At 48.2% G+C, this 12,370-nt stretch overlaps 1 protein-coding gene across 3 annotated transcripts in view; it reads right to left on the reverse strand.

The window, feature by feature from the left end:
- The window catches only part of LOC149366696 (flap endonuclease GEN homolog 1-like), a 160,248-nt gene that overhangs the window by 131,226 nt on the left and 16,652 nt on the right, over window positions 1–12,370 (reverse strand). For all 3 annotated transcript variants that reach the window (XM_089551923.1, XM_089551914.1, XM_089551908.1), the window contains exon 4: window positions 11,524–11,610. In XM_089551923.1, coding sequence (XP_089408049.1) covers window positions 11,524–11,610 — 87 coding nt within the window. The remainder of the gene's footprint in view (window positions 1–11,523; window positions 11,611–12,370) is intronic.

Here is a 12,370-nt window from a genome sequence, read left to right on the forward strand (position 1 = left end):
GATCCAATAGACAGTAAAGAGTGCGCAACAATTCTAAATAAATATTTTTGTTCAGTCTTCTCCCCTGCTGCTTGCAGTCCGAATATTTCCCCTCCCACCTCAACAATGCCCATGCCTCAAATCACAGTCACCACGACAGGAATAGAAAATCTAATCAGTTCTCTTAAGACTTCTTCATCATCTGGCTGTGACCACATAAACAGTAAACTCCTGAAAAACACTAGTCTAGTCTCAAGCCAGATACTGCACCTAATATTTACACAATCATTAGAATCCGGAGAAATCCCCGACGACTGGAAGATAGCCGAAATCATAACAATATTTAAGAAAGGTGAACGCACAAATCCTTCTAACTATCGCCCTATTTCTTTAACGAGCATTCCTTCGAAATTACTTGAACATGTTATAGCGTCCAATCTAATGAACCATCTGGATTCAGTTAACTTCTTTTATCCTCACCAACACGGTTTCCGTAAACACTACTCCTGTGAAACGCAATTGGCTGAATTCACACATGACATACTTCGCTTAATGGACGACAACTTTCAAATCGACGCCATCTTTTTAGATTTTTCAAAGGCCTTCGACCGTGTTCCGCACTCACACCTGCTCACAAAACTTTCTTCCCTAGGCATTCCTGACAATCTTATCTCCTGGATTGAGACATTTCTTAACGGACGCATGCAGTTTACCTCAAGCAATGGTTACCACTCACCCCTCACTAATGTTACATCAGGCGTCCCCCAGGGCGCAGGCTTATCACCATTGCTATTCCTAATTTACATAAACGATCTTCCAGTTAACATAAACGCCAAGCTACGACTATTTGCAGACGACTGTGTCATATACAGCCCCATTCGTCATCCCACTGACAGTCACCTCCTGCAAAAAGACATTGATGCAATAGCTACATGGTGCAACCGATGGCTCATGCCCTTAAACCTTGAAAAATGTCAACTCTTGTCATTCTCTCGCAAGCGCACTGTAATCCAGCACACTTACAGCATTAACACGGTTCCGATTGCTCCAACAACATCCTACAAGTACCTTGGTTTGCATCTGACATCGACACTATCTTGGGTAACTCACGTCCAAACGATATGTTCCGATGCCTCTCGTGTCCTAGGTTATCTCCGGCGAAACCTGAAATCAGCATCTCCAGACGTTAAAAAACTGGCTTATCAAACATTCGTCCGCCCCAAACTTGAATTCGCATCATCTATCTGGCATCCATCCCAAGCATACCTTTCCGCCGAAATCGAGGCCATCCAAAATCGCGCCGTCAGGTTTATCACCTCTGAATATTCCAAAGAAGTTAGTATCACTGCACTCAAACGCTCTCTTTCCCTCCCATCACTTGAATCACTCCGCATAATTTCACGTCTTTGCCTGCTTCATAACTTCTTCCATCATCCAGCTTCAAGACACCCACTTCTAAAATCCCCGATAAGAACTTCAAGTCGCCTCAGCCATAGCCACCCCATAGCCGGTATCAAGACCCGTACATTAGCAATGAATAGTTCATTTTTTCCCAATGCAATAACACTCTGGAATGCCCTACCTAACGACATAGTTTTATGCAACGATTCAAAATCTTTTCGTACAGAACTGGCCCGTCATCTTCAGAATAAGTGAATTCCTTGTCATTTTTTAACACGTGTTGATCACTGACTTTCATCTGTGCTCGCTGCCGCAAGCGAATTTTTTTTCTTTTGTATGCTTTCACTGCACATGTAAACCCTTTATCTTTTTTCTTTATTTTTTTTTCTCTTTAGCTTTTGAAGTTTGTTGTGTGTGTTCATTGTGCGTGTGTTTTTTATGCTTCTTTTATATGAATTGTAGCCCCCTCCTTATGTAATGCCCTTGGGCCTTTAAGGATGAAATAAATGAAATGAAATGAAATGAAATTTGCAAAGCCAAATTTACATTTTGTCGTTCGATGTTCGATGGATTGAGAGCTTTTCTTGACAGTCTGTAGCCATAGCTTAACAGCCTCTCGCACTCCAAGTTGTATAGATTCCTGATCGGTTCGGTTTATGGGGTTTAACGTCCCAAAGCGACTAAGGCTATGAGAGACGCCGTAGTGAAGGGCTCCGGAAATTTCGACCACCTGGGGCTCTTTAACGTGCACTGACATCGCACAGTACACGGGCCTCTAGAATTTCTCCTCCAAAGAAATTCCAGCCGCCGCGGCCGGGATCGAACCCGCGTCTTTCGGGTCAGCAGCCGAGCACCATAACCGCTGAGCCACCGCGGCGGCATATAGATTCCTGATGGTAGCAAATGACGCAGAGAGCATTCGCTGTCCTCCAGTGTGGTCTTTTTCGAACTCGGGAAAGTAGAAACAATGTTGGTCGTTTTTCTGGTTAAGCCAATTATTGCGTATAAACTTTAGTATGTGTACCGGGTCTATTACAAAAAAAGAGGCCTTGCAGGGTCCGATGGATGCGAATAAACAATTTGTTTAGAAGGAGGTGACGAGAAGTGAGACATAGCCTTTGTGTTGACGGCATTGTTGTCACTTACAACACACACTACCCTGTAGCCAATTTCTTCCAGGCCACATATTACTTTCCGCAGCAACTGGTGCAGATACTCTGATTCAGCTTTTTGGACAGGGACGATGTGAGCGGCTTCCTTAAATTGGCACAAGAGGCTCTGCACCATAAAGACAAGTGCGTTGGTTGCTGCACCCGAGCTGTTCAGAGCAGCACCTGTAATATTGCCTCCTTTATAATCGAAATAAGGCTTGATGTGAATTTCGTCCACCATCAGTGTCACAAAACGTTGGCGAACATTCAAGTCGGTGATTCTTCCGGCCATGTAGCGGAGGAACGATTCACTCTGATGTTCGACTTGAGGATTCATGCCATACGGTGAGCATATTGATCGAATGGTCACTGGGTGCGGCAGAGTCATGATTCTAGATCCGCGGATATATTGGTATGCGTGAGGCGATACAGTGAAAAGTAGGCAGCAAAATATCATGAAGTCGGCTTAGTAGCGTCTCCGAACTTTTTTCATTGAGAGTAGCTTCAATTGCTCGCTAAGAAATTGTATGATGTTGGTGCTCTCATCTGTGGGCGAAAAAGATAACTTTTCCAGCAGGAGAAGAATCTGCTTGCAGATGTCGTCGTTAGCAGATTCAGGACTTTGACTGAGGTCGCCACTGCTTTTTTCAATGACCTCAAGTAGCTCCACCATTGCTTTCTTGCTGTTTGCTACTGTTGGGATGGAGAAATTGGTGCCTAGTTTTGTTATTGGCATTTTTACGAAGTGAACTCTCACGCTAAGGTCAGCTTTTACTGCAACTGAATATTTGATGCATGGAGCTTCGTCTCCAGTGATGTGCACTAAAATATGGCGTTCACTCCCTTCAATAGCATGCCAGAATGCAGACTTTTTGCTTCCTATATATTCCGTCCAGTCTTTTAGGTTTAGAATCCTATCTGCTTCTTGCTCTTCGCGGAACACTTCAGCTGACTCTTCAAGCGCTTTCCTCAAAGCAGCAGCCTCAAGACGCATGCGCTTCGAGTCTGGGTCATCCCTTGAGGTGCTTGGCTTAGAAGTGTAAGCGGGCATCCCGGAAACTTTGAAGCGATTGCACCTGGGCGAAGGCGCAGATGCGAAAGGGGTGAAGTGGTGGTGCGCCCTGTAACCTCGTCGATGTGGGAGGCCTCTCGCACGATGTCAGCCTCAATAAAGTGAAGCTCGCAAACCTAGAAGGAAGTTAAATTTTTGTTTAAATAGCAGTTGTAGCTTGGCAACAGTTTTCTTGAAAGTCTGCATTCGCTACCCACAGTGCTAACCAGCTGCTAGTTTAAATACACTTTTTTTTACAATGCATGAGCATAAGCTTATCGTAGTTTGCAAAAGTAACTATTCTATAAGGAAGTTTCGAACATCTTACCCTGGACTGCGGTGATACAACTAAGTTCTCTCGTGGTATTGCCCTAATCCAGGCGTTCTGTTCTTCTTCATGCCGGGGAAACTTGAAAACGTGGTTTTTGGGACCCGATTTGTAGTTAGTCCGGCAATTGGGCACGCAGCACTTGTTAGGCATATCCTGGCAGAAGCGTAATCCACATTCCGTTATCCAGCGATGGCACTAGAAGATCGTCTCGGACACAACCGCACGCGCAGCACGAGGTTAGGCACAGTCAACGTCTAGAAAAAAATGTGCGTTCGGAAGCATGTCGCGACATGCCATGACTTTCCCCCAGGCAGTGAAGGAAGTGTCACGTGTTACCAGAACGGATCGCATTGTCGTCTCCTTCGTCCCCCACTCTGACTTCTCGGTCCAGGCCTCATTTGTGTACCTTCCAGGCCTCATTTTCAACACGAGTGCGCTGCTCGTAGCTTCGAGACGTGCTGCACGGAACTTCTATGTGGGCCTCTTTCGCGTGACGTAGCTCAGGGGGGGAAGCAACAGCCCGCAGGCCTTATGTTGAGACCGGCCGTGCCCTCACCATGGCAGGTTGTTGTGTAGTGGTTTTTTGTTTTTATTTTGCATTGAATATGGAAGGTAAAAGAATTTTTCTACCCCGGCATCTGCTATCGCCGCTGGAAGCACCTGAGCTGGGGCAGCGGAATTAAAGGATAGCAGGCAGTGTGTAGAAGTGAAAGGAAAGGGGTGAGGGGATAGTAGAAAGACAGGCATTGCGAGTTTCCGTCGGCGTACCATGGCGGACAAAGACGTTGGGGAGGCCGGCAGCAGACTGAAAGAGCGCGCGCTCATGGAGGAAGGAAAAAATGCGTGCGCTTTTCTGTCACGTGACTTTGCGTATTGGATAAAAATAAAATTATTGCCCACATATATTTTTGTCAATGTTTTTATTGTGTTTTATCTTGTGTGGAGCCTTAGGAACGTTGTTCTACGCGTTAATTAACGCAAAATGACTGAACGCTGAAGTGGCAGCAGTCGAGCAACAGTGAAAACGCGCCGCTCCGACGCCGAGTCGCTTCGTGCGGTTTGCGCCAGCGACAGCGGTGGGCGACGGCGTCGTCATCGCGCGGCGCATCGCGAAGGAATATCGCCTCATGCGGTTACCGCTTAAAGGGGTGGAGACACCAAATTTTGAAGCTATAAAAAGCCTGCTATGGGATTCCTATGTATGCAAGGGCAGTCACTGCCAGGTGTTGGACGCAACAAACGTTTAAAAAATATTTTAATTCGGTTCCAAAGATTGCCTAAATGCTCACTCTCACGACCTAGACCCATTCGCTAGCGCCATCAACCATGACGTCACAAGGGGTGTAGAAAAATAAAGTTTTAGTGACGTCATACCAAAATACAGTGACGTACGATGAGCGGGGCACAGCCGCGTGAGCGCAGTCGACGCACCAGCGAGCCGCGTTTGCTGCTAACCGCCACTCGCTCGGTTTGCGGCGCGCCGTTGCGAACAGCGTCGCAACGTCCGATTGCAGCTCGTTGCCTGCGTCCGGCCTGCTAGATGTCAACGGCGGGCCGCTCGCGGCAACAACGACGGGAAGCGGCAGCCAATGCGAGCGCGGAGAGCGGCAGCGTCATGATGACATAGGGCGCACTCCTTGGAGCCGGGCGGCCTGCGCCAGTCTTCGTGCCGAACGCCGGCATCTGAAGAACGCGATAGTATTGTTTGTTCACGTTCATAGCAAACCCTGGGATATATGAATATCAAAAATGCATCGTTTGTGACGATCGTTGGCAAATACCGAGTTCCTGGTAGAAGTGATGACTGCGATGCAAGCAAATTTCATCCCATAGCCGGTTTTGTGCTGCTGCTACCTGGTGCGGTTCGCCTGCCGTCTGCTAGCCCTGTTGCTGAAGACGTCGTGGAAATCGAGCATAGCTTTTATTATGGGACGAGTTCACAGTAAAGGGGTGCCGAGCGGAGCACGTTTCTGAGCGCTGGCCAGTCCCTCAGCTCCCTCAGCTGCGGAGTCGATATCGAAAGCAGCTAGGCCTAGCGACGACTAGGGCAGTCTGGGACCAGCGCGCAGGTCGTCGGCCGGCGTTGCCGCAGGCAGTGTCGCTGCCGAAAGATCCACTTTTAGCACAGATGCATGCTGTCGTATCTCGAATCTAGAAAGCATCCTTTGTGGTGGCATGGCTGTTTTGTATTTTCTTGTGCGGACGTGAAGTACGCCGAGTCTGCCGGCCGGTAGGTCAGCCTGGATACCGTCTGCCGACGTCATAAAAGCGAGCTAAAGAGTGTTCTTGACGTAAATAATAAACCATGGGACAAGAAATGTGAAAAAAGTGTCACTTTTGAGGATCGCTGACCAATACTGAGCTGCTAGTAGAGGTAACAACTGTGATATGAGCAAATTTCTCACAACCGCGCCTAGCAGCTGCCGCTGGCGCGACGTCGGGGTCCGGCTCGCCTAGCGCCCGCTAGCTCCGCTGCCAGGCGTCGAGGAGATTGACCATACTATTATTTTATTGTGAGATGATTCTGTTAACACTACAGCTATTTGTGAAAAGTAGGCCTTTTATTATAGCGCAGGCGACTTCCGAAGCGCCGGCCGCTTGCTAAACAGGCTATAGGCCTAGCGACGACCACGGCAGCCAGGCAGCAGCAGAGCTCGTCGCCCGGAGCGCCCGCGAGCGGTGCCGTTGCCGAAAGCTCCCAACATAAGCAGACATGCTTTGTCGCTGCTCGAGTATAGCTGGCAGTTCTGATAACAAGGCGATCTTGTCTTTTCTTGCGATATTTGTACACCATCCCAAGCAGCGCTCAGGTACTGCTGCACGGCAGCGAAGTGTGACACCGGTTGTGGGCGCAGCTTGGGTAGAGCGGCGCAGCGATGCTTACTGGCATTTTGCAAAGTGTTTCGCATCCTCACGCGAACCCGCGAAGGCGATATTAGCGTGCGAACAAAAAAAAAGTCGATGTCCTCACTCGTTGGAATCAGATCTGTCAGAATCCGAGCTGCTGGGACTAGACGTGCAGTTGTTAGTTTTCATATGCGCTGGTCAGCACGTGTGTGGGAAAGCAGACGATGCAGCAGTAGGTGCGTCACAACTTTTGTGGGCCCACGTGACCAAGCGAAGCAGTTGATCTTCCCCCTCTGTGACGTCACTGTACAACTCGGCGTTCCGAAACCGAAACCGAAAATCGTTCACCTAAAAATGCTATAATAAATTATTCACTGTGAATATATGAATCTTTGAGTGTGTATCATGCTTCCTGGAGCCATAAGAAACGTTTGCAACTAAGAACGCGCGAACCACAAATTTGGTGTCTCCACCCCTTTAAAGGCTGAACTCCATGTACGCGAAAACTCACGCGAACGCGACAGCGGCAAGCGACGAGCGGCACCGTCGCGCGAAGCGAAATACCCGTGTCGCTTGTCGTGTCGCTCGGATCTGCACTCACAGAAAATTTCGCTCGTCGCCCGGAAGTTGCCAACGCGATTAGCCAATAGCAGCTAACCTGGCAGCGTACGTCACTACCGAGCCTCTTGCCGGCTCTGGCAAAGATGGCGCTGGCTCTGGCCGGGAATCTTGCTTCACCACCGATTCGTCGTTGTCGCTACGCTGTGCCCCACGTTCACGGCAAACTAAATGCTCACGAAGCTTTCGCTTTCTCTGAACTTGCGTCAACCACAAAATTTTAGCGATAAAACTCCCCAGATTTTCAGATTGCTTGTGTTTACTGTGCTGCTAGGCTTAGCGAGTATGCGTAGTTTGAGGTCAGAAAGCGCGCGAGGTTCAAACAGGTGTGCGCCCCACGTTCAGGCAACATGGCGGCGCCCGTGACAATAACATAAAATGACATGCAATGACATACAATGACAAAGCTGTAAACACGTTTTATTTGACATTTTTCTGCCCAAAATTTTAATCCTTGCAAATAATGTGACTCTTGTTATAAACGCAAACAGCTTTGCGGTGTATTATGCCAGCAACACTGATCGTCGTCTCCGTTTCGCGTTCGCGCTGTCGCTATGCATGGAGCTTGGCCGGTGGGCGAAGGAGCGACAGCCAGCCGTCGTCGCCGCGCCGCCTCGTCGCGTCGCTTACTTTTTCGCGTACATGGAGCTCAGTCTTAACACATGTACTAAGCTGAACACGCGCACGACACAACGCTCAGTACATCTCCCGGTGCGCTTTCTTCGGGTCCCAGCCTCTCAACAGCGCAGCAAAATAAAGACGCAGCCAGAAGAAATTACGAGACGGGACAACGAATATTGAACAATAAACTAGCCGGAACTTCAATACGTTACATAACTGTTCTGTGACTGCTCTCTGCATCCCACAAGGGCCTTACATTCATAACTCGCTGACTTCAACGAGAACGGCAGGCAGCAGTCTGGCGACAATGCTTCTGTTGTGGAATATGGCACACGTAGTGCAACCACCGTGACTGCAGGGCTTTATCGTGAAATTCTGGTCGCCGCAACTGCAGCGAAGACGTCACCGGCAGTGATAAATTGCAAGCATAAGATCTTCGCCACACTTCGTCAGGTTCTTCCGGAGATCTTCTTTCGTGCCTGCCATCCGGAGGCCAGGCTTGCTACCCGTAGATCGTAGCGTCCCAGCACTGATTATTATAGCTGCCCCGTTTTTAAAGGACGAGACTGAGTAGACGCTGTATTCGGTGTTCACATTTCGCAGGGATCGTTAAAAAGGCCTCGCCTTTTGTTACTACCTGGTTGCTCCGACAGCGCCGTGGCTGCCTGGTCGATGTTATGCTCACAGGTCGCCTCGTTGCGCTCTTATCGGGTGACAGCGGAACCCGTTTTTGAGGAAAATCGGCTTGTGTGGAATCCCATTATCTCTGATCGGCGGGTATTGGCGATAGCTTTGTTGCATTGTTTTGCGCTGTGGTGCTATGCCAGCTGTCGCGATCGGATGCTGCCGTCAGCTAACTGCTCGCACAATTTGGCGCAATTAACTCCCTTTCTAGACTGGAGTAAATGCTGGTAAATCCTCATTTTTACTCCCTTATTCCCTCATGGGAGTAAAATGGAGGACAGTCCACCTTTTTACTCCCCATTCATGGAGTAAATGTTTTCACAAATGGAGTAAACAGGGTTGGCCGCCACCATTTTTACTCCCTTTTGGGTATATTTTTGTTTACAGTGCAGTCTAGAAAGGGAGTTAATTGTGCCAAATAATCAAACAGTGCCGAAATGGAGTAAAAAAACACACCATTTTGTGCAATCCGCCCCGCCGCCTAGCGTCTCGTCTGCTTTTAGTCAGTTGTCGGATAACGGCGGTGAGTGACGACCGCTTGGTTACCATCATCGCTGGATCTCTGCTGACTTCTGCTCTTTCACGGGCGCCTGCCACGGTACAAGATATCGACTTGTCGCCGTTTTCCGCTGCAGTACGTTACATAATTCAATTGCTCCTGTGAACCCTCCAGTGCTCTAACGATACCTGACTTTCCTTTGTTTGTGTCGCCACTCCGTTACAGGCCTACTTTTCACAGGCTTTTTACAGTGTGGTTCTCGCAATGTATTGCAGCAGATTATGTGTTGCATGTACATGGAACTGTGATAGAACATAGTGTCAACGCTGAGCTCTTGATTGAGCTCATGAGGCCACATTTTTTCTCACTCATGATCTCAGATGGGATTCACATATCACCTATGTCACATCAGCCGCCGTTAAAAGACTCCTGTTCCTCAAAAGGCATCTTCAACAAGCTCCTCCTCCAACAAAACTAATTGCATACAACGCTTTCGTACGATCGGTACTCGAATATGCGAACGTTGCATGGTTTCCGCATACTAAATATCTCATAGACCGCCGCCGCGGTGGCTCAGTGGCTATGGTGCTCGGCTGCTGACCCAAAGGACGCGGGTTCGATCCCGGCCGCGGCGGCTGGAATTTCTTTGGAGGAGAAATTCTAGAGGCCCGTGTACTGTGCGATGTCAGTGCACGTTAAAGAACCCCAGGTGGTCCAAATTTCCGGAGCCCTCCACTACGGCGTCTCTCATAGCCTTAGTCGCTTTGGGGCGTTAAACCCCATAAACCAAACCTAAATATCTCATAGGAAAATTAGAAGCAATCCAAAGAAAGGCAGTAAGATTTATGTTTAATAAATACAGGCCTACTGACTCACCCACCGAACTACTCAAGACAGCCGGCATTCTCACTCTGGAAAATAGAGCTAAACTTGCACGACTAAAAATACTTTACCAGTTACTCCATAATCAGCTTAACCTTGATAAAACTAGGTACCTTATGGCCCCAGAGACAAGACCTACACGTCACAGACACTCAGAAACATTAAAAGAGCACACATTTCGTACGGACTGCCTGAAATACTCCTTTTTTCCACTCACAATAAGAGAATGGAACACCCTTGACCACTCTATTACACGCAGCACATCACTAGATATCTTCACTCAGTCAGTAGAAAATTATCTTCACTCGTAAACACACTTGAATTCTGAACCTTTGTTGACAACTTCCTTTTTTGCCTTGCTATTTTTCTTACCAGTGCTTGTTCGTTTCTAATGTCATATATATCCCATGTATTGATTATGTTATCTTGTCTTGAACTAACTGTACAATCCGACGATCCTATTGCTGTACCCGTGACTTTTATGTATTGAACCTTAATTAAGTGCGACACTGTAGTCGTTTATATTGCCCTTCAATCCTTCTTGTTCACTCTTTGTGTCCATTATTCATGACGTTGTTGTAGTTTTTACTTTGATGTGCCTTGTTCCAGCGCCCTTCCTGTTAAAATCCCCAGTGGATTGACAGTATCTTTAAATAAATAAATAAATAAATAAAAGCCAAGCCTTAATGAAGTGAATATAAAAGCAACTCTGCCATTCCAAACTACCATAAGGTGTATTTTCATCTTTTCTGGTCTGGTTTTGGGTCAAATATAGCGTGGTGCATGACCGTGAAAACCACTCAGCGGCTCCTTTTCAGTTTTCAAGATACTGATTATAATGTTACATCCTTTTATCTACGAACATGGCCAACGAAACGAGCTCGTACAGCAAAAGGAGACGACAAGCAGACGACTCCTGCCGCGTACGCCGCCGCTGGGCTAGCAGACGGCGGAAAGAATGCGTGACGCGGGGTCACATTAGAGCAGCGCAGTTTCCCAAGTTAGGTTGCCGGCGGGCCGCAGAGCTACTGCCCATTTCCGCCGCTGTCACTGCTGTAAGAATGAGCCTGAATGAGGATAAATAAACATGACGCCATTTTTGGGCTCCATCTCTGTGGGTAGTAAAATATTTACTCCATTTTCACTCCGAAATAACTGCATTTATACTCCAAAATAACTCCCTTATATAAGGGAGTAAAAAAACACCACACATATGGAGTAAAAAACTCCTTTTGGGTGTGCGTTAGAGGACAAGCCATTTACTCCCTTTTGGGTGTTTTTTTGCTAACAGTGTAGCTATCCGTGCTGCCGTCTACTTAATTTCAAGTCTTTCCGTTACCCTCCGAAACACAGCCCCACAGGGGAGCACTGGCAGTATACAACTATTATGTACTCTCCTCGTGAAGGGTCTTGGCAGACGGTAACGCTCAACCGTGCCGAATGTTTAGAACAACCTTACCTTTCCCTTAATGTTGAAGCCCCGGTAGACCGTCTTCGCGCCGTACAGAAATGCGTCGTTGTCTGCTGTGATGCAGCCATGCACCGCCTGCGCATGAAGAAGGGAGGGAGGGGGAACAGAATGAGACGCAACATGAGAAACGTCCAAGAAAAGAGTGCACAACAGAAAGGAAGCCAGTTCCCATTCACTTGCACGCTCCGCAATCCTCGCCTTCGTGGCAAGGAATACATAGCTTCACATGCTGTTTTAAGTTTCTATTGAGTAAGGTCTTGGTTTGGAGTGTTTACTGACCCGGTGTCATTTAACTGGGGTTAAACATTACTTTGCCATTCTGAATTGGTGGCTAGTTTGTGCGTTTGTTCAGCTTCTTGATCTGGCGCCTTTGTTCACTGTTGTTAACTTGACGTGGCCATTTGAGTTGAAGCTCTTTTGTGCGTTGTTTTTGCGTTTCTGGTTTTAACTTGGTGCCTTTTGTTGGGAAAGCAACACTACGCGAGTCGCCGAGCCATTTCGCGGAGCTGAGGCAAGGCCATACTGCGCATGCGTGAGGAGCAGGGACGTCACACGGCGCACAGATGGTGCGCCGCCGCCTTAGCTGCGCGGGAGACTCAGAGGTGCCGCCGCCGCGTTCACCAGTTGCGCATGCACAGTAGCGGCGCATAGCTAGCGTGCCGGGGCCGCCGCCGCTGCCGCGCGCTCTCCATCGCCTCTCTCTCTCCTCGTTACTTTCGCAATCCTCCAGGTTTCATCATCATCATCAGCCGGACTACACCCACTGCAGGGCAAAGGCCTCTCCCATGTCTCTCCAATTAACCCCGTCCTTTGCCAGTTGCGGCCACTGTATCCC

This window comes from Amblyomma mixtum, chromosome 1 (assembly GCF_055824585.1).
Source record: "Amblyomma mixtum isolate Tamu chromosome 1, ASM5582458v1, whole genome shotgun sequence".
Lineage (NCBI taxonomy): Eukaryota > Metazoa > Arthropoda > Arachnida > Ixodida > Ixodidae > Amblyomma > Amblyomma mixtum.